General features: G+C 39.4%; 1 protein-coding gene across 1 annotated transcript in view; it reads right to left on the bottom strand.

Annotated features, from left to right (window-relative positions):
- Positions 1-20,677, bottom strand: part of PPIL4 (peptidylprolyl isomerase like 4) — a 35,773-nt gene extending 15,096 nt beyond the window's left edge. Inside the window, exons 1-9 of the mRNA XM_047732165.1 lie at positions 20,560-20,677; positions 13,945-14,012; positions 13,793-13,857; positions 13,198-13,315; positions 11,448-11,590; positions 10,937-11,033; positions 10,068-10,184; positions 4,915-5,039; positions 3,179-3,245 (exon numbers count right to left, since the gene is read on the bottom strand). Coding sequence (XP_047588121.1) covers positions 3,179-3,245; positions 4,915-5,039; positions 10,068-10,184; positions 10,937-11,033; positions 11,448-11,590; positions 13,198-13,315; positions 13,793-13,857; positions 13,945-14,012; positions 20,560-20,629 — 870 coding nt within the window. The 5' untranslated portion in view covers positions 20,630-20,677. The remainder of the gene's footprint in view (positions 1-3,178; positions 3,246-4,914; positions 5,040-10,067; positions 10,185-10,936; positions 11,034-11,447; positions 11,591-13,197; positions 13,316-13,792; positions 13,858-13,944; positions 14,013-20,559) is intronic.
- Between the last annotated feature and the right edge of the window lie 2,564 nt (positions 20,678-23,241).

Consider the following 23,241-nt stretch of genomic DNA (forward strand, 5'->3'; position numbering starts at 1 on the left):
AAGCAGGCTCCATGCTGAGCAGAGAGCCCAATGTGGGCCTCGATCCCAAGTCCCTGAGATCATGATCTGAGCTGAAGGCAGAGGCTTAACCCACTGAGCCACCCAGGCACTCTGGAAACATATTCTTTGGTGGTGTGCTCACAACTTACTGGAGACAATTCAGAGAAGAAGTTTTAAAAAAGGGACGCCTGGGTGGCTCAGTGGGTTAAGCCACTGCCTTCGGCTCAGGTCATGATCCTGGGGTCCTGGGATCCAGTCCCGCATCGGGCTCCTTGCTCGGCAGGGAGCCTGCTTCCTCCTCTCTCTCTGCCTGCCTCTCTGCCTGCTTGTGTGTACTCTCTCTCTGACAAATAAATAAAATCTTAAAAAAAAAAAAGATTAAAAAAAAACTAGTTATAATCTATTTATTTACCATGTATGTCGAGTTAAATGGATTATAAACTGCATAAAGATACAAAAAAGCTTTATTTATCTCTGTACTACATCATTTAGAACATCATCTGGCACATGATAGGCAATCAGCGTATTTCTTTTTTTAAGTAAACTTTACACCCAACATGGGGTTCAAACTCATGACCCAAGAGTCACATGCTCTACTGACCAAGCCAGCCAGACGTCCCAACAATCAATGCATGCTTGATGAATCTATATACTTGGACAGGCATAACTGCATCACTGCACCATTTCCCTAAAGAGAAAGTTCTCAGATACTTCACACTTATGTAGGCACCTGCTTTATGACAAAGATGGCACTGCCAAGCTGTGTGGATAGGAAAACCTTTTTAATAAACTATGAGTCACCTTGCTATCCAATGTAAGAAAAAATGAAATTTAATATGATACACATAACACTCAAAAATCAACTTACAGATCTAAATGGGAAAGATAATTTCACAGCAAACCTTCTAAAGGTAACACTGAAGAATATTCTCATGACTGTGGGGTAGGCAAAGCTTTTAAAAACTAGCCGTAAGAAAAATATTGACAAACTGAACTAAAAATCAGAAATTTCTGCTTATCCAAAGCTGCCATTAGAAATGGCGAAAAGGCAAATCTATAGAGAAGATACTCGTAACATGTACAACTAAAAAATAAGCTTATATCCAGAAAATGTAAGCAATCCTTATAAATCAAGAAAAAGGCAGCCAAACACCCAATCAAAAAGTGGGAAAGTCTTCACAGTTACTTCATTTAAAAGAAAAAGGACAGAGGTGCCTGGGTGGCTCAGTGGGTGAAGGCCTCTGCCTTCGACTCAGGTCATGATCCCAGAGTCCTGGGATCGAGCCCCGAATCGGGCTCTCTGCTTGGCGGGGAGCCTGCTTCCCCTCCTCTCTCTCTGCCTGCCTCTCTGACTACTTGTGATCTCTGTCTGTCAAATAAATAAATAAATAAATAAATAAATAATAAATAATAAAAAATTAAGAAAAAGGACATCCAAATGCAATAATCATATGAAAGGGGGCACAACAAAGGAAATGCAAAAAAAGCCATCATTAAGATATCACTACACACTCACTAGAATGGATAAAAATGTAAGACTGATCAAACTAAGAACTGGTAAAGATACAAGATGACAGGGACTCTCACACATTGCTAATGGAAGTGAAAATTAGTATAACCACTTTGGAGAAAAAAAAAAGTATAACCACTCTAGAAAACTGACTGAAATAATCTATTATACCCACAACTATCCTATGACCTAGCAATTCACTCATAGGTACATACCCAACAGAAATGCATATATATGTACACCAAAACATATGAAATGGTTTACCGTAGAACCATTCATAATGACTCAAAACTACAAAGGACCCAAGTGTCCATAACAGCTGAATGGAAATCTAAATTGTTTTACATACACATAATAAAATACTATATGGCAACAAAAATCCATATACACACAATGAAATACCATGTCAATGGAAATTAACAAAAAAGGTTAATAAAAGCTACATGTAATCCGGGCACCTAGATGGCTCAGTGGGTTAGAGCCTCTGCCTTTGGCTCGGGTCGCGATCCCAGGGTCCTGGGATCCGGCCCCGCATCAGGCTCTCTGCTCGGCGGCAAGTCTGCTTCCCCACCACCCCCCAGCCCTGCCTGCCTCTCTGCGTACTTGTGATCTCTGTCTGTCAAATAAATAAATAAAATATTTTTTTAAAAAAAAGCTACATGTAACAATATATAAATCTTACAAATATAACACTTAAGCTAAAGATGCTGGAGACAAAAACACGTACTGTGTTTACATTTATATCAAGTTTAAAATTAGACAAAACAGGTCTATGATGTTAGAAGTAGCAGTGATACAGGAGGGCCTCTGGAATTCTTCTAAGTTTTTTTCTTCTAATCGCAGTGCCTGATATACAGAAGGTATTTGATAAATGTTCTGGAATAACTATCAGTTGGAAGGAGCTACAACTGGACACACATCAGTCCAAAGCTGCTTAAAGAAATGACACAGCCTCTGATAGTGGCTAAAAGCAATAGGAACAGATTCAGACTTTTCTAAATTCAAATCCCAGCTATGACATTCACTAGGGGCATGATTTTAATCAAGTCACATGACTACTATATGTCTCAGTTTACTTATTTGGAAAAGAAGGAAAGTACCTATCTCATAGAGTTGTGAGGGTTAAATGCAGGTCAAATAATATAATGCCTGACTTAAAGAAAGTTACCTGAGTGACATAAGCTATCATATTATAGATACTATTTAATCCAATATTCAAGTTGAATTTATAAGGAGGGTAATGCCTAGAAATAAGAGTTCTATACAAACTGACAAACACCATAAAATAGGTGGTCAGTGACAGACCTTTGGCTAGTATCTAGAACTTTATACTCAGCCCAGTTCTCTATTACTCAATTATGGATCTACATAAACAATGCTGAAAAATCATTTATACAATGTGAAGGACTTCACCTAAAACTTTAAAGTTTCAAAGATACATAAACTCAGACTGCACCTGACCCTCATGTAAAGGTATACATATTAACACCAAAAGATGTTAAATTTACCCTCTATTTGAATGTATAAAATTATCTTTCTTGGGTGCCTAGAGAAAGGGTAAACTAATTTTCTAATTTCAGAGACTACAGAGTTCTATAAGTTTTCACATTTTAACACTATATAAGAACAAAATAAATATAAACTTCAAGAATGTATATTATGACCTACCTTTTCAAATTCAATAAAAGCATAACAGAGGGATTCTCCTGTCTTCCAATCCCGAATAACTTCACAACTGAAAAAGTTTGGAAAAAGTGACTTTTAAAGAAAAATCATTCACTTTTACTCTTCAAAAGTGAAGAACAAAATAAGCCAGTAATTAAAAGTCAAAGTTAGGGGGTGCCTGAGTGGTTCAGTCAGTTAAGCATCTGCCCTTGGCTCAGGTCAGGATCCCAGGGTCCTGCTCAGTGAGGTGTCTGCTTCTCCCTCTGCCTCTCTTTCTCTCACACACATAAATTAATCAACAAATAATCCTTTAAAAAATATATCCTCAAAAAATAACCTTTCATGGGGGCACCTGGGTGGCTCAGTTGGTTAAGTGACTGCGTTAGGCTCAGGTCATGATCCCAGGGTCCTGGGATCGAGTCCCATATCCGGCTCCTAGCTCAGCAGGGAGCCTGCTTCTCCCTCTGCCTGCTGTTCCCCCTGCTCATTCTCTCTCCCTGACAAATAAATAAATAAAATCTTTAAAAAAAATAAAATAACAACAACACAAAACCTCATTAAAAAAAAGTCAAACCATGGAACTACATTCCTCCAAATTTCTTCAATAACAATTAAAAAAAAATGGTTCACTGGTATAGTAACAAAATTATCTCAATTCTCCTCTAAATGCCCAATCTTGGCCTACAGTCCTCAATTTCTAATGCACTGAAGAAAGTATAAGATAAAATTATTTACTTTACTGTGCCAAAAGTAAACCCCTGCTAAAAATCTCTTTAAAAAAAAAAAATCTCTTTTAAGTCATAATTCACTTCTGGTCCAAATGAAGATGAATTATAGAATACCTATGTTACTACAAAATAATGTAGGCACATTCATACATATATACATGTTTAATAAGTTTATGCTTTGTAGTTTTTGAATTTTAATATAAATCAAGCTTTGGGGCACCTGGGTGGCTCAGTGGGTTAAAGCCTCTGCCTTCAGCTCAGGCATCGGGCTCTCTGCTCGGTGGAGAGCCTGCTTCCTCCTCTCTCTCTCTGCCTGCCTCTCTGCCTACTTGTGATCTGTCTGTCAAACAAATAAAAAAAAAATCTTAAAAAAAAAATATATATATATATATATAAATCAAGCTTAAATTCAACCCCTAAGTATAGCTATTAGACTTCAATCAAGTAAAAGAGCCAATAAGATGGGAGTTGAAACCCATGCAGCTTGTCCATTTCCTCACATATCGTAAGTCTCATTTTATTTTTTTTATTTTTTTAAGATTTTATTTATTTATTTGACAAAGAGATAGAAAGTACAAGCAGGGGAAGCAGCAGGGAAAGGAAGAAGCAGGCTCCTGCTGAGCAGAGAGCTCGATGTGGGCCTTGATCCTAGAACCATCAGACCTGAGCCGAAGGTAGACACTTAACCAACTGAGCCACCCAGGTGCCCCATAAGTCTCATTTTAAAAACATGAAATGAGGAGAACTGTTCCATTCACTTCTTGTTTTAAAGCAAAAATGTGTGTGTTGGAAGTGGGACAATCAGTCAATTATGTGTTTGTGTATATATATGTACTTATGTATATTTATATGCACACATATACATACATATTTTTCTTCCCCACTGTACAAAGATTTATCTGTAAAATCCATCGCTACAAAATTCTAGAGTTCACAGAGTCATCAAAAAATGTACTTAGAAAATCACCAATACCTAGCTTTTCTAAATCTCTCACTAACTCTAGAGATTACCTTCTTATTGGTCCAAATCTTGAGAATATTATCTCCAGATCTTCATCAGTGGTCACCGGATTCAGTTTACACACAAACAGCACATTTTCTGGAGGTTTAATATCTGCATCAGGTAGGTCTCCCACCTAAATTATAAGTAAACAAAAATTTAAATCAATTCCTTTGTTGTTTCTTTTCTAAATACCCTATCTAGCCCAAAATCCTGATTTCTCTAAACAACTAAATTTATATTAGAAATCTACTGCAGGAAAAAAAATATAAAATAAAAAAAAATTTAGGGGCGCCTGGGTGGCTCAGTGGGTTAAAGCCTCTGCCTTCGGCTCAGGTCATGATCCCAGGGTCCTGGGATCGAGCCCCGCATCGGGCTCTCTGCTCAGCAGAGAGTCTGCTTTCTCCTATCTCTCTCTGCCTGCTTCTCTGCCTACTTGTGATCTCTGTCAAATAAATAAATAAAATCTTTAAAAAAAAAATTAAAGAAAGAAAGAAATCTACTATAGGCTTAGTAAAAGAAATCTAAGTATGATTTCAAAATTTGAAATTACAGGGGCACCTGGGTGGCTCAGTGGGTTAAAGCCTCTGCCTTCGGCTCAGGTCATGATCCCAGAGTCCTGGGATCGAGCCCTGCATCAGGCCCTCTGCTCAGCAGTAAGCCTGCTTCCCCCTCTCTCTCTGCCTACTTGCGATCTCTGTCAAATAAATAAATAAAATCTTTTAGGGGCACCTGGGTGGCTCAGTGGGTTGAGCCTCTGCCTTCGGCTCAGGTCATGATCTCAGGGTCCTGGGATCGAGCCCCGCAACGGGCTCTCTGCTCAGCGGGGTTAAAGCCTCTGCCTTCAGTTCGCATCATGATCCCAGGGTCCGAGGGTCAAGCCCCGAATCTGGCTCTCTGCTCAGTGGGGAACCTGCTTCCCCTTCTCTCTCTGCCTGCCTCTCTGCCTACTTGTGATCTCTGTCAAATAAATACAATTAAAAAAAAATTTTTTTAATTGGAATTACAATGTTTCTGGTAGTAATATTAATAGCTAATACTTATCTACCTCTGACTTTGTATGAACAACATGCTTGGCACTTCATATACACTACCAACCAATTCTTAAAAAACAACCATGTGGTTTCCATTTTAAAAATGAATAAAGTTAAATTCAAAAATGTTAAATAACTTAAGGCCGCATAGCAGTAAGCAAGAGAGTTGGGATTTGAACCGAGATCTATCTGGCTTCAAAGTCCCAATTTTACCTCCTATTTTACTTTTTTTAAGTATTTCATCTATTAAAAAAAGAATTTATATAAAGTATATCTAAGTTAAGAAGCATGAAAATAAAAAGCTTAAGAACCAAAATGTCCCCTGATCCCACTCTGACTCTGCCTTTCTCCCCAGAATACTGAATGTCCTACTTTTTGGTTTTCTTTTTTGGCCATTCCTCTGCATCTTCAGTTTTCCCACATAAGTATGTATCCCCAGCAATACAGTTTTAGTTTTGTTTGTTTTTAAACTTTTGAAAAATATTATTATCCTGACTCTAGACTTCTGCAGTAGTAATGTCCCATTCTTTCATACTGTTGTTTGATATGAAACAGCAACAATTCCTGGACAGTGTTTCTAGCTTTTTACTCTTATCCTCATTATCATCTTCTACTTTGGCCAAACTGAAGTCAACTTCACAGACAACTATTGCACTGCACAGGGAATTCCACTTCCTATGGAAGAACCGTTGAGGGTGACTGTGGGAGAAAACCATGATGATGGAATTGGTTTCATCGTGGGAAAACTGTATTTCCCATGGATCTTTAGATAAGAAAACAATATTGCTTTATACATATATTCAAAAACTCTGAGATAATTTCTGATAACATTATCATGTAAAATGTCTCCTCTTTAAAACATACTTTAAAAAAAATTTTTTAAAGATTTAATTTATTTATTTGACAGAGAGGTAAGAGAGCACAAGTATATATAGCAGCAGGCAGAGGGAGAGGGAGAAGCAGCCTCTCCGCTGAGCAGGGAGCCCGACGTAGGACTCAATCTCAGGACCCTGGCATCATGACCTGAGCCTGAGGCAGCCACTTAAATGCCTGAGCCACCCAGGCGCCCTAAAAAAAATTTGTTTTAATCAGAAACAGTAATAAGCAACAGAGCCAGTATAATCTGCTCAGTGTTTCTGAAGCCTATCAAAAGACGATAATCTGGGAACCTGGCTGACTCAGTCAGTAGAGTATACAACCCTTGGTCTCGGGATCGTGAGTTCAAGTCCGATGTTGGGCGTAAAGCTTACTTTAAAAAAACTTTTTTTAAAAAAGATAATAATCTATGTCCAATAAGCAATATCCCAGTATGTAAGGGGAAGAGCAAATCAGTAAAAATTCTGAAAAGCACCTATAATACTACATCTAAAGGAAGCACAAAAGGAAAAACAAAAAAGGTTACTGAGTTAAAAAAGAACTTGCTACACTACTTAGTCAAAAGTAACTTTAAAATACTATTAAGGGGGGGCACCTGGCTGGCTCAGTCAGTGGGACATGTGACTCCTGATATTGGAGTTCTAAGTTTGAGCCACACACTGGGTGTAGAGGTTACTTAAAAATAAAATCTTAGGGATGCCTGCATGGCTCAGTCAGTTAAGAGTCCGACCTTTGATCTAAGCTCAGGTCTTGATCTCAGGGTCATGAGTTCAAGCCCCACATTAAAAAAATAATAATAATAATAAAAATTAAAAAATAAAAACAGAAGATAGAGGGGCACCTGACTGACTCAGGTGGTAGACATGTGACTCTTAATCTCATGGTCGTGAGTTCAAGTCTCATGGCTGGGAACAGAGCTTACTTCAAAAAAGAAAACGGCGGTACCCAGCTGGTTTAGTTGGAGGAGTATATGACTCTTGATCTTAGGGTAATGAGTTCAAGCCCCAAGATTACTTACATAAATAAAACTTAAAAGAAAAAAAAAAAAGATGAAACCTGTTAATACTGAGAATCAAAACAACACAGGATCACCTATTAGAATGGCTAAAAATCCAAAACACTAACAAGACCAAATGCTGACAAGGATGTTGATCAACAGGAACTCTCAATTTTTTTTTAAAGATTTTATTTATTTTTCAGAGAGCGAGAGAGTACATGCACACAAGCAGTGGGAGTGGGAGGAAGGAAGAGACGCAGGCTCCTGCTGTACAAGAAGCCAGATGGGGGACTTAATCCCAGGACCCTGGGATCATGACCTGGGCCCAAGACAGATGCTTAGCCAAATGAGCCACCCAGGTGTCCCTGGAACTCTCAATCATTACTAGTGGGAATACAAAATGGACAGCCAGTTTGGAAGACAGCTTGGCAGCTTCTTAAAGAGATAAACAATCTTACCATAAATTCCAGTAATTGCACCTTTAGATATTTATCCAAGTGAGTTAAAAACGTCTATCTATACAAAAACCTGCATACAAAAGTTTATTGCAGCTTTAGTCATACTTGCCAAAACTTGGAAGCAATCAAGACATTTTTTAATAGGTAAATGGATAAACAAACTGTGGTACATCCAAACAATGGAATACAATTTTGTGATCAAAAGAAATTAGCTATCAAGCCACAAAAAGACATGGAGGAAAGTTAAATGCATATGGCTAAGTGGAAGAAGTCAATCTTAAAAGGCTGTATGATTCCAACAGTATGACATTCTGGAAAACACACAAGTATGCAGACAATAAAAAGATCAGTGGGGGTTCCCGGGGGCTCAGTCGGTTAAGCATCTGCCTTCAGCTCAGGTCACAATCCCAGAGTCCTGGGATCAAGTACTGCATCAGGCTCCTTGCTCAGCAGGGAGCCTGCTTCTGTCCTCTGCCTCTGTCTCTCCCTGCTACTCTTGTCCCCACCCTACCCCAAATGAATACATAAAATCTTTAAATAAACAAAAACAAAACAAAACAAAAGATCAGTGGTTGCCAGGGGTTCGGGGCAGGGAGAGATGAATATACAGGGAGTTTTAGGGAGGTGAAACTACGCTCTATGATACTATAATGGTAGATATATATCATTATACATTTCTCAAAACCCACAGAATGTATACAAAGAATAAAACCTAATGTAAATTATGGACTTTACTTAATAATATATCGATATTGGCTTACCAACTGTACCACACTAATGCAAGATGTTAATAAGAAAACTGTGGGGGAGGGGTAGAGAGGTACCCAGGAAGTCTCTGTACTTTCTGTTCAGTTTTTTTTAATAAACCTAAAACAGTGGGGCACCTAGGCAGCTCAGTAGGTTAAGCATCTGCTTTCAGCTCAGGTCATGATCCCAGAGTCCCGCGACTGAGTCCCATATCTGGCTCCCTGCTCAGCATGGAGTCTGCTTTTCCCTCTCCCTCTGTCCCTCCCCCTGCTCCTGTTCTCTCTCTCTCTCACTCAAATAAATAAATAAAATATTTTAAATACATAAATAAACCTAAAACAGCTCTAAAAAAATAAAGTTTTATTTATTTATTTGACAGAGATCACAAGTAGTCAGAGAGGCAGGCAGAGAGAGAAAGGAGGAAGCAGGCTCCCTACAGAGCAGAGAGCCCCACATGGGGCTCGATCTCAGGAACCTGGGACCATGACCCGAGCCAAAGGCAGAGCTTTAACCCACTGAGCCACCCAGGTGCCCCAAAAGAATTATTCTTTAATATACATAATATTCCGTCCAATAAACACTCTTCAAAATGAGATGAATATAAACAACTGAAATTCAATGAATATTTGTAAATTGTACATCCACTACTCATCTTTTAAAAAGGCACTTGGCACTATATTGATTTTGGAACCAAATTTGTTTACTATCACGTATTATGTCATATAAAATTTAATCCAGAAAAGAAAATCTTAAATTTTTATTACTCTATCAAAGAGCCAAAAATAGGGATGCCTGGGTGGCTCACTTGAATGAGCATCCAACTCTTAATTTAGGCTTGGGTCATTATGTCAGAGTTGGGGATCGAGCCCCACATTGGGCTCTATGCTGTGTGTGAAACCTGCTTGAGATTCTCTTCCCCTCTCTTCCGCCAAAGTCCTGCCCTCTTCCTATCTTAAAAAAAAAGAAAAAAAAAGAGCCAAAAGTAAACTCATAATGAGTTATATATGAAATAAACTGCAGAACAACTATCTGAACAAAGATAATCATCTTACCATTTCTAATAGAATAGCTTGAGTTTTGGCCTCTTTTTCTGCCTTTATTTCTTCCACTTCTTCAGCTGTTCTTCCTTTGAAATCATCAATTTCTTCATCTGCTCCTATTCGACCACTCTGTAAAGGCAGAAGTTACTTAAACATATAGTGAAAAAATGGAAAAATCTGACAAACATGGGAGATGTGATGCTTTATCCTTAGTTCCATCAAATGTGTTAGAATAGAAACTGAAACTTACAAGCCTCTGAAAATTGATTTAAATTAATTTGATAATATGAGCGAGACGAAGCTTCTAATTTATTGTTAAATCAAGATAAGCATTATAAAGAAACTATCTGGTATCCAACTCAGTGCTGAATGCAGAAAATAAATGATCTTAAAAATTAAGCACCAAATCCCAACTATGAAGATCAATTCAGCTTTGAGAAAGCTTCATAAACAGAAACTTATACCTTAAAATATCTGAAGGAAAAGTCTGCATTATTCCACAAAAATTTCTGGGTTCTAGCATGACTCCAGAGTGTTCCTAGCTGAAAAGCTCTCTTACAAGATAATAGTTTACCCTAGCCTTAAAGCTACACTCCTAGAGTTAGAAGACAAGAAAAAACATTTTTGCAAGGTATTTACATAAGCTTTCAGAGCTAAGGCTCTTCTAGTGGAACAGAAATTGAAAAAAGGAAATTAGGGATATGAAAAGATAGCTAGAAAAATGACTATCTCTATGGAAGGGAAAAAGAATGCTAAACTTGTCCTAGTAGAACTGATCAAGAAAGACGGTCATTCTGAAGAAGTTTTAATAGACTAAAAAGCAAAATCTATGCAAAGCATTAATATGCATGTACATTTAATCACAAGAGGACTCTACTTACATCTAGCTGTTCCCTCGTAGGTTCTGGTGATCGATCAGGAATTAATAAATCAGGAGGGTCATCAAATGGATCATCTAAAATCACTGTATGATTTATCCTTACAAAATAAAACCGGGTCAAAGGTTCCATTTGCATTATTTCAGAATCCATGTTTTATTCTTTATAAAGATTATAACAAATGTCTTAAGTATTTCTAATGCCCAAAAATCATAGGCATTTAAATTTTAATGCACAGGTATGTGTTACTAGAGTATACTTTCACAATTAGTGTTACTGTTTCTCATTGCTCCATATTAGATTTACTACTCTGCATTACTCTAAAAATATTTCTAATATTACTATGTCTAACTCTAAGTATTTCTGACATATTTCTCAATAGTACACATTTTTAAAAACTAAATTAACGATTAATAATTCTCCAACATAAGCAATTATAAATAATTAGTAAAAGTATAAAAATACAAAAGGTCTTTTTTACTTTATGGATAGTACACTGGGATAGCAACCACACCTGATATCTTGATATGGCACAAAGTCCTTGTCAACAAAGGTCTCATTAATTTTCTTAATTATGTCCATGCCTTCTGTCACCTCACCAAACACTGTATGAACACCATCAAGGTAATCTAGATTATCTCCTGTAGTAATAAGAAACTGAATAGAAAAACATAGAAAAATATACATATATATCTGTAATTCAAACTGAAATCAGTTACAGACTGACAAAAATACACAAAAGCAATACTCTACATTCACTGCATGGATTCTTACCCACTTGGTACTAGTACTAACTAAAAAGTACAAGCTTATATGTACAATATCAATACACACATAGATGCTTCCCTGATTCTTAAAAATACTTGGGCAAGGGGCACCTGGATGGCTCAGTGGGTTAAGCCTCTGCCTTCATCTCAGGTCATGATCCCAGGGTCCTGGGATCCAGCCCCGAGTCGGGCTCTCTGCTCAAAGGGGAGCCTGCTTCCCTCTCTCTCTGCCTGCCTCTCTGCCTACTTGTGATCTCTGTCTGTCAAATAAATAAATAAATAAAATCTTAAAAAAAAAAAATTTCCTTCTCTACAATAAAATACAATACTTGGGCAAACCAAAGCTCAGTGTCTTCACATGTGAACTGTGAGAGGAAAAAAATGGGTTGTTGTCAGGATTAGACAATGAATGAAAGATTCTCAACATGATCTGTTTTGAAGTAATAAATACCAAAAGAAAACAGACCACAATGTGGACATTGATGATCCATGGATAGTAGGATTGTGGATAATGTTATTTTTCTCCCATGTACTTTTCTCTATTTTCTGAACTCCTGACACTGGACATGACTTACATTTAAAAGAACAAAGTACGGGTGACTGGGTGGCTCAATTGGTTAAGCGTCTGACTCTTGATTTCAGCTCAGGCCATGATCTCAATGTTGTGAGATCGAGCCCCGAGTCAGGCTCTGTGCTGGGCACGGAGCCTGCATGGATTCTCTCTCTCCCTCTGACCCTCCCTCTCTAATTAAAAAAATATAACTAACTAAATTTTTTTAAAAAGAACAAAGTAATTTCCTTAAAAGATTTTAATTGTAAGTAATCTATACACCCAGCAAGGGGCTCAAACTCACCCCCGAGGAGTCACACATTTTACGGACTGAGCCAGCTAGGCACCCAGCAAAATAACTTCTTTATGTAGAAAAATATACAGTATATTTTTCTTCTAACAACTATCTTTGAAATTCTCTCTCTTTTTTTTTTTTTTAAGATTTTATTTATTTGACAGACAGAGATCACAAGTAGGCAGAGAGACAGGCAGGGGGCGTGGGAGGGGGGAAGCAGGCTTCCCACCGAGCAGAGAGCCTGATGCAGGCCTTGACCCCAAGTCCCTGAGATCATGACCTGAGCCGAAGGCAGAGGCTTTAACCCACTGAGCCACCCAGGCACCCCTGAAATTCTCTTCTTATTGGATAGTTTAAAAAGATACCTTGTGACTCTTCCCAGTCCTTCATTTTAAAACAAAACTCATCTTGGGGTGCCTGGGTGGCTCGGTCAGTTAAGTCTCTGCCTTCAGCTCAGGTCATGGTCCCAGGGTCCTGGGACTGAGCCCTGCGTTGGGCTCCCTGCTCAGCAGGGAGTCTGCTGTCCCATGCCCCTCCCCCTGCTCATGCTCTCTCTCTCTCTCAAACAAATAAAATCTTTAAAAAAATATTCTCTACATAAAAAAAAAATCATAAAAATATTAAAAACTCATCTTCTTACTCATTTCCTAACCTGAGATCCATGTTGATCACTGCCATTGTTCACCATGGACACGGTGCCTTTCTTCTTGTGCTTAATTCTTGGCACTTTTTCAGCCTCGAAAAAGCTTGCTTGATCACCATACAGTTGACTGAAAATACATATAATAAAGTTATAAAATATAAGTACTCTCAACATGAAATGCAAAGTACTAGTAACAAGTAGGATTACCATTTCTTTTTAGGAATGCCACTATGATTAAAATACTTTTTTGTTGTTGTTGTTATAGACATTTAGGGAGACTGAAAAAAAATCTGTATTTGAACTGTACTTTATTTTTTTTTTTTAATTTTTTTTTTATTAATTTATTTGACAGACAGAAATCACAAGTAGGCAGAGAGACAGGCAGAGAGAGAGGAAGAGAAGCAGGCTCCTGGCCAAGCAGAGAGCCCAATGCGGGGCTCGATCCCAGGACCCTGGGATCATGACCTGAGCCGAAGGCAGAGGCTTTAACCCACTGAGCCACCCAGGTGCCCCTGAACTGTATTTTAAAATGCAGATTGAAATATGTTAGATAACACTGTTGAGGCAATTCTACTTTTTCTCTTTTAAAAATAAAAGAACTCACCCAAAAACAGACTCTCCTCCACGACCAGTCCCTGTAGGATCACCAGTTTGTATGATAAAATCCCTCTATAATAAATAGGATATTTAGTTAATTCACAGAGTTTGCTAAATGGTTCCAATAATATAGGACATGACTAATATCCACCAACTCACCTGTACATTATGAATAAGACAATAATTATAATACTTTATTTTGCACAACTTCAGGAAATTCAAGCAGGCTGAAAGAGAAGTAAATAGTAAATTTATCATAGTTGTTCACAAAAGCATTTTTTTTTAAAGATTTTATTTATTTATTTGACAGAGAGAGATCACAAGTAGAGAGAGAGGCAGGTGGAGAGAGAGGAGGGAGCAGGCTCCCTGCTGAGCAGAGAGCCCGATGCGGGACTCGATCCCAGGACCCTGAGATCATGACCTGAGCCGAAGGCAGCGGCTTAACCCACTGAGCCACCCAGGCGCCCCCACAAAAACATTTTAAACCAAGTAAATGCATAGTTGGCATAATTTAATTTCTAAATTATCAACCAAACACCCCCAATGGTCAAATATCCTAAATCATAAAAAAGGTGTAAGTGTACAAAAAGGCAATAAGTTTTATATTTCAACATATTTATCTTTTTATGCTCTTTTTCTTAGGACTTCTTGGGCATCTGAACTAATGCAATAAACTGATAAGTATTTGGGATAGGCAACCATTTATTAATGGATTAGTTCTGCAAGAGAAAAAAAAAAACCCAAAGAGGATACTATGATGGAAAAGAATCTGAGTATCTGAAAGGGGGTACAAATTATATAAACTAGAGAAAATCAAGTATCTGAGACCAATTTCTTAAATGACTAAATAGCTCCTCACAAAAATCCATATACTTATCATGTAGCAGCTTTCTCATATAAATGCACTCATTACTCAATAAATATTTACAGAGTCTCTTCTAGGTGCTTGGCACTGCTATCACAAATGCCATTAAACCATAGTCCCTCCCCTCAAGAAATTCATAGTCTAGCTGTACACTAACAAACTCTCCAAACACTAAGCTAGAAATCAGACAGAAAGACCTATGAGGCTATCCAGAGTCCTTACACCCAAGAAAAAATAGTTACAATACCAGATATATCTAATACCATCTGTGCCATTTATATAATAAAATGGTAAAAAGTGGTTTTTAAAAAGCCACAAGAGTTCAAAAGAGATTGTTTCTGGCCAGGGAAATTAGAAGACCTTAATTAATAACAATTAATAAGAAGCGGCACCTGGGGGACGCCTGGGTGGCTCAGTTGGTTAAGCAGCTGCCTTCGGCTCAGGTCATGATCCCAGCGTTCTGGGATCGAGTCCCACATCCGGCTCCTTGCTTGGCAGGGAGCCTGCTTCTCCCTCTGCCTCTGCCTACCATTCTGTCTGCCTGTGCTCGCTCGCTCTCCTCTCTCTCTGACAAATAAATAAAAATCTTAAAAAAAAAAAAAAAAAAAAAAGAAGCGGCACCTGGGTGGCTCAGTGGGTTGAGCCTCTGCCTTCGGCTCAGGTCATGATCTCAGGGTCCTGGGATCGAGCCCCGCATCAGGCTCTCTGCTCAGTGGGGAGTCTGCTTCCCCCTCTCCCTCTCTGCCTGCCTCTCTGCCTACTTGTGATCTCTGTCTGTCAAATAAATATATAAAAATCTTAAAAAAGAAGAGGCTTAAGGTGGGCATTAAGAGAACTAGACAAGCAAAGAGTAGAGAGTGAGCATTTCAAGTTGGGAAGACAGTAGGAATAAGTCTGGATGTGCAAATATAAATGTTTTTCAAAGGGTCCAAAAGACCAGTCTAAGCTCTGTAACACTGGTAATACAAAGTGAGAGAGTGTAAATAGACCAGCAGGGCAAGATGGGCCCATGGGATGGAAAGTGCTTGAGTATCAGGATTTTTATTGTTTGCCTAGAAAAATACATTTCTGGGATTACTGTTTAATACAAAAAAGTAGTTCTTTAACTAGAAAATAAAAATAATGGATCTAGGCAGTGATCATCAATGGCTGCCAAAATGTTTAGATGAAAAGCTAATGGGGACACTGCAACAGACACGACAGGTGACAAGCCTGAACCCACCAACCAATTTTAACTTCACAGGAAGAACCAACCAGACATGAAGTGCTTCCTGAATGTGATGCAGCTGAAGTGCAAAAGACCTTATGTGAAAATATTCTTGCCAAAAACATTAAACCTGTACTTTATCAAGACTAGATTTAAGTGGCCATTATGAGAAACAGAATAGATAAAAATACATTTAAATATACAACAAGGATAAAATCAGTCAAATCCAAAATGAGGGAAATTCTATAAAATAAATTACTCAGATTCCTTCTCAAAAAATTGTTAAGGTGGAAGTGCTTGGGTGGCTCAGTCAGTTAAGCCTCTGACTCTATTTCAGCTCAGGTCATGATCTCAGGGTCCTGGGATTGAGCCCTGTGATGGCTCCACTCAGAGTCTGCTTGTCCTTTTCCCTCTGCTCCTCTCCTGCTCATTCTCTCTCTTTTTCTCTCTCTCAAATAAATAAATAAATAAATAAACTCTTTAAAAAAGTGAAGTTGTTAAGGGAAAAATGGGGGTGGGGTGGGGAAGAACCTATAGATTAAAAGATATCAACCAGGGGCGCCTGGGTGGCTCAGTGGGTTAAAGCCTCTGCCTTCGGCTCAGGTCATGATCCCAGGGTCCTGGGATCGAGCCCCGCATCGGGCTCTCTGCTCAGCAGAGAGTCTGCTTCCTCCTATCTCCCTCTGCCTGCTTCTCTGCCTACTTGTGATCTCTGTCAAATAAATATATAAAATCTTTAAAAAAAAAAAAAGATATCAACCAATATAACATATAGATCTTGGCAGTTTTTCTTTTCTTTTTTTCTTTTCAGCGTAACAGAATTCATTGGTTTTGCACCACACCCAGTGCTCCATGCAATACGTGCCCTCCATAATACCCACCACCTGGCTCCCCCAACCTCCCAACCCCCGCCCCTTCAAAACCCTCAGATTGTTTTTCAGAGTCTATAGTCTTTCATGGTTCATCTCCCCTTCCAATTTCCCTCAACTCCCTTCTCCTCTCCATCTCCCCATGTACTCCGTGTTATCTGTTATGCTCCGCAAATAAGTGAAACCATATGATAATTGACTCTCTCTGCTTGACTTATTTCACTCAGTATAATCTCTTCCAGTCCCGTCCATGTTGATACAAAAGTTGGGGATTCATCCTTTCTGATGGAGGCATAATACTCCATAGTGTACATGGACCACAACTTCCTTATCCATTCTTAGATCTTGGCAGTTTCTTACAAAACTGAACACAATCTTACCATACAATTTAGCAATCTAGCAAATACACTTCTTGGTATTTACTCAAAGAAAATGAAAATGTATTTTCACACAAAAACCTGCACACATGTTTACAGCGGATTTGTTCACAATTGCCAAAATATGGAAACAACCAAGATGTCCTTCAGCAGGTGACTGAATAAATAATATGTGGTACATCCAGAAAATGGAATATTATTATTTGCTACAAAAAAGAAATGAGCTATCAAGCCATGAAAAGACATGAAAGAACCTTAAATGTATATTACAAATTGAAAGAAACCAATCTGTAAAGACTACATACTGTATGATTCCATTCATGTAACATTCTGGAAAAAACAAATCTATGGATATGGTAAAAGATCACTGGTTGCCAGGAGATGCGGAGAGATGTGCAAATAAATAGGGAGAGCATGATTTTTCTGTATGATACTGTAATGGTGGATATATGCATTATATATTTGTCCAAACCCATAGAATGTACAACACCTGGAGTGTACCTCAATGTAAACTATGGGTTATGACATGTCAGCATAGGTTCATCAAATATACCACTGTAATGTGTGTACAGTGTTACACAGTACAAATAATACAAATGTACAACAAAGGTACACTCTGGTGGGGGGTATTGAAATTGGGGGAGGCTGCACATACGTGGCAATAGGGGGTATACAGGAAATCTCTCTACATATCTTCCCCTCAGCTTTGCTATGAACCTTAAATTGCTCTAAAAAATAAAGTTTTTAAAAATAGGCAAAAGGGGTGGTAACCAGAGCATAATGTATAGAGAAATTGAATTACTATCTTACACCCGAAACTAATGTAACATTATGTGCCAACTAAACTCAAACAGGTTTTTTTTTTAAAAAAAGGCAAGGGGGAGTTCTATAGATCAAAAGATATTTAAGAGCTATATCAGCCAATATAATAAATGAACCTTGTTTGGGTCCTTAAATTACCAAGTATTTTTTAAACACTTATGAGACAAAGGGAAATATGAATGATACCAAAAAATTATTGCCAATTTTTTCAGATGTGATAATGATTTGTGGTTATTTTTTTTAAAGATTTTATTTATTTATTTGAGAGAGAGAGAGAGAGCATGAGAAGGTGGAGGGTCAGAGGGAGAAGCAGACTCCCTGCTGAGCAGGGAGCCTGATGCAGGACTCGATCCCAAGAGCCGAAGGCAGTCACTTAACCAACTGAGCCACTTGTGGTTATTTTTTTTTATCACTTTTTAGAAATACAAACTGAAGTAATCGCAGATTAAATAAGTCCCATGTAATGGATTTATTCCCAAAAAATCCAGTATAAATGAAACAATATTGGTTATGTGTTGACAAGTTCATTAACTGGTCATTGGCACAGGAGGGCTCATTTTCAAGACTCTTTCTTCTTCTGTATATAAGTTTTCTATAATAAAAAGTAAAAAAAAGGAAAGAAATGGAAGGGAGAGAGGGAGGGAAAGAGGAAGAAAATTAAGTCTGGATATATTTACTATAAAGTGGTAAGTAGTTATACATGTAAGTAAATATCCAGTCACAGGCTTACAAATACATACAAATGGGGTGGGCTTATGTTTTTAGTCTTCCAAACTATCTTTAAAGAATCGCTGTTTGTCTATTCTGTCTGTGTTAACTAGGTAGGATAACCCTACCTCCCCTTTAGTTCCTCAGATGCTGTCCCACATGAAGAGAGTATCAAACAAATTCAAAGGAAAGGAAAACCAAGAGATGAAAAATACAATTGCCTCTAATATCCTTTGAATCCCTGGATCCCACCATTCTTAAAGCCAAGCTTACCTCAGTAACAGAAGGCACTCAATTATTTTCTTTGTTTAAGCCAGTTTGAGTTTCTATCATCTGCACTGAGAATCCTAACTTATAAACACATTTATATACATTAATCAATCATGTAATGAGCCTTTAGTGTGTGCAAAGTGGCAGGCACTGCACCAGGAGCTTAGCATAGAAAGACAAGGAAGGAAGGCATAGTCCCTGCTCTCTTGGAGTTTACATTCTTGAGGGGAGACAAGATTTGCAAACGATTCCAGGATAACAGGTAAATGATATAACAAAATGTGTTACATGCTGTTTTAAAAGATCTCAGAGCAGAAGAAACATACCTAATTCTGCCCAGGGATAAGGGAGAGCTTCACAGAAGAAATCATGCTTGATAAGCAGGAAGTTTGCCAAAAGGACAACAGTAGAAAGAAACATGGAAGTAGAAGCAACAGTACGAGAAAGGCATGGAAGTATAATTGAGCATGTAGTGTTGGGGGTTGGGGGTACAACTCAGTGTGGGACAGAGTGTAATATGGCAGAAGAACACTGTATGTACTGTTTCATCCTCTTTGACAGACTACATGCCAGGGGGACAGGATCCTGATTGTAACTAATCTCTGTGGCCTCTAGTTTCTCCCAGCTCTGACACCGTCTCCACACTGTTGCCTGTCATCTTTCTAGAACATATTTACCATGCCTCAATCCTGCTTTTAAAACCTTCAAAGATGCTAGCCATCAGTAGGGCACACAAGGCTATTCACATCTGACCTAACCAACATAATTTATACAACCAGACTCATACTTTGCCATTCCACCTCATGTATCATTCCTTCAAGCCATACCAAACTACTTGCTGTTTCCAGAAAATTCCAAGCAAACTAAACAAGCAAACAAACAAACAAACAAAAAAACCGAACAAACAAAAAAACCACCCTCATTCCCACTCATCTTTGAAAGAGCTAGTTCAAGTGTTCTACTTTCTTGGCTTGCTTTGCTTCTCCCCGCCCCCAACGGGGAAGAATTACTCCCTCCACTGGTTTCCATAGCAACTTACATTCTTCAACTACAACACTTACAATGGACATACAACACTTAAAGGGGCTCCCAGGTCTATTTCTCCCAGTAGAAAATTAGACCGTCAAGGACAAGATGCCTATCCCAGAGCTTGGCACAGTCTCGCACAGCAAACGATGAGTGTTTGCTAGGGCTCCGAGCACATCTCCGGACAGCCCTTCCTCCACCCAGGGGGGATGCTCACACTCACTGCTCCAAACAGCATCCTTCCCGCTTCCATCAGGAATTACTGATTACACACCAAGGAATCCAGGTTGTGTTCCTCTCACGAGTAAAACTCAGTAAATAGCCACAAAAGCTATGCGCATGGTATATGCAGCCTGCATTTCCACCCCTCTCCCCCCACACACACAAGCACACATCACAGGCATTTAATGCCACAAGCACCCGCCACCCGATCGGCTCGCCCTAAATACAGGAGAGAGGCTGCTCGTCACAAAAACTTTTCTTCGAACCACGGCCCGCTAATAAAATAGCCCTGTCGTGGGCACCAGTAGCCCAGAAGCTTGAACCCAGTCAAGGGGACCGGGCAGCGAAGAGACAGTGAGGAAAGGAGATCGGGGCCACGGCCAGACCGGACCGGGGCCCGGGTCTCACCGCGCGGCCGCTCCTCAGTGTACAGATCGATGACGACGTCGCCCAAAGTTGTCTCCAGCAAAACCGCCATGGCGCCCGCTCCTCCTCCGCAACAAGCCGCGGGTGTGACAGGCGCAGCCCGTCGTGGGTCTACGCCTCACGTCACTCTTGGCGCGACGCCTTTTACGTCATCCCTGCGGCGACGACCCTCTGGTGGCGGCCGGCCTGGTCAGCGCCTGGCCCTCCCTGTGCTGGCGTTGTGACCGTGTGTCCCGCCTCCGACGCGGCCCGTTTGAAAATCCTGGTTCTTCCAGGGCAACTGGCGCGGAAGCCTGTAGCTCAAAAGGAATTTTGTAAAGGGTTTTGTGTCCACCTCAAGAACGGGGGGGACCTTCGAGCGGCCCTTTTTTCTCTGCTCCTGGGGAAGCATTGAGAGCGACCGCGGCGCCTGCTTCTCCCACGTTATTATTGGGACGACTACTCTGGATTTCGTAATCAGGGGTTTTCGTCGTCCTGAATCAAAACCTTTAGGCCTTAAATGTATAGTTTGTTACCCAGAAAGGTGACTAACGGGAATTCTTCCCTGGCTGATCGTGCCCAGGATAGAAGCTCTGCTCGCAGTAACAGCGACTGGTCTTTAGAGCGACAAGCTAAAAAACAGTAGGCTTCAGCCCCAAATTTCTACTGGTTTTATCAGTAGTCTTTAACTTTGAAGACTTAAAAAAACGATTTTTGGCCTCTGTTGAGGATTTCCACGCGAAGTTTATCCCCCCCCCCAATTCTGACAAAACAGATCACTTTTGTACCATTTTGTACAATTATAGCTTCCAATTACTTCACATCTGACTAAAACCCAACGTTTTTACAATGGTCTGCAAAGCCTTACATGATACTCTTGCTGCTAATCTACCTGTCTTCTCTCTTACTTTGAAGCCACACTACATTTTTGCTGTTCTTTGAGCACTGTTGGCCACACTTCTGCCTCTGGGCCTTTGGGCTGGCTGCCCACTCTGGTTACAACCCTCTTCCTCTAGATATTTTCATGGCTCTCCTTCACCTCCTTTTGGTCTTTTGCTCACTTGTCACCTCTCAGTGAAGCCTTCCTTGCCTGACTACCATAATTAAAATTAAGCCCACATACATACACATTTGTTTTTCTGCATAAAGCCTTTTCCACATGGCTCTTTATTACCGAACATGCTATTTATGAATTTGTGTATGATAAATATGAATATATTTTTATATTACTGAAACGTAAGCTCTAGAAGGCTAGAGCCAATTTTGCAAGTTTTATTTATTGCTGTATCTCTAGTGTCTATGACAGCCTGCCACATAATGGGTGATTAAATATTAGTTGAGTGAATTAATGAATATTGGCAATTAATTAAAGAAATGCATATTTAAATAACAATGAGATTGTTTATGGGAATATAAAATGGTAGAGCTATTTGGGACAGTGCATAGAACTCCAGTCAGAATGGCTGAAATTAACAAGTCAGGAAAGGACAGATGTTGGTGAGGATGCGGAGAAAGGGGAACCCTCCTACACTGTTGGCGGAAATGCAAGCTGGTGCAGCCACTCTGGAAAACAGTATGGAGGCTTCTTAAAAAGTTTAAAATAGAGCTACCCTAGGACCCAGCAATTGCACTACTGGGGATTTACCCCAAAGACACAAATATAGTGATCCAAAGGGGCACAGGTACCCCATCGTTTATAGCAGCAATGTCCACAATAGCCAAACTATGGAAAGAGCCTAAATGTCCGTTGACAGATGTATGGATAGAGAAGATGTAGTATAGGGGGAATATGCAGCCATCAAAAAATTGAAATCTTGGGCGCCTGGCTGGCTCAGTGGGTTAAAGCCACTGCCTTCAGCTCAGGTCATGATCCCAGGGTCCTGGGATCAAGTCCCTCATCAGGCTCTCTGCTCAGCAGGGAGCCTACTTCCTCCTCTCTCTCTCTGCCTGCCTCTCCACCTACTTGTGATCTCTGTCTGTCAAATAAATAAATAAAATCTTTAAAAAAAAAAATTGAAATCTTGCCATTTGCAATGACGTGGATAGAACTAGAGAATATTGTGCTAAGGAAGGTGAGACAAGAAATAAGTCAACAGAGAAAGACAGTTATCATACGATCTCACTGATTTGGGGAATTTAAGAAACAAAACAGGATCATAGGGGAAAGAAAAGAAAAATAAAACAAGATGAAATCAGAGAGGGAGACAAACCATAAGAGGCTCTAAATCATAGAAAACAGACTGAGAGTTGCTGGAGGGGAGAGGGTAAGGGGATGGGGGAACTGGATGATTCACATTCAGGAGGGCCTGTGATGTAATGAGCACTGGGTATTATATACGACTGATGAATCACTGAACTCTACCTCTGAAACTAATAATACAGTATATGTTAATTGAATTTATTTATTTTTTAATATTTTATTTATTTACTTGAAAGAGAGAGAGGAAGGGAGCACAAGCAGAGGGAGAGGCAGAGGGAGAGAGAGAAGCAGCCTCTCTGCTGAGCTGGGAGCCCGATGATGCAGGGCTTGATCCCAGGACCCTGGGATCATGAACTGAGCCCAAGACAGAAGCTTAACCAACTGAGCCACCCACGCACAATTAATTGAATCTAAATTTTAAAAAATTCTGTGTATGATTATAAGACATAGATCAAGAGAAAGAGAAGATTTGGAAAAATTAAATA

Source organism: Lutra lutra, chromosome 6 (genome assembly GCF_902655055.1).
Source record: "Lutra lutra chromosome 6, mLutLut1.2, whole genome shotgun sequence".
Lineage (NCBI taxonomy): Eukaryota > Metazoa > Chordata > Mammalia > Carnivora > Mustelidae > Lutra > Lutra lutra.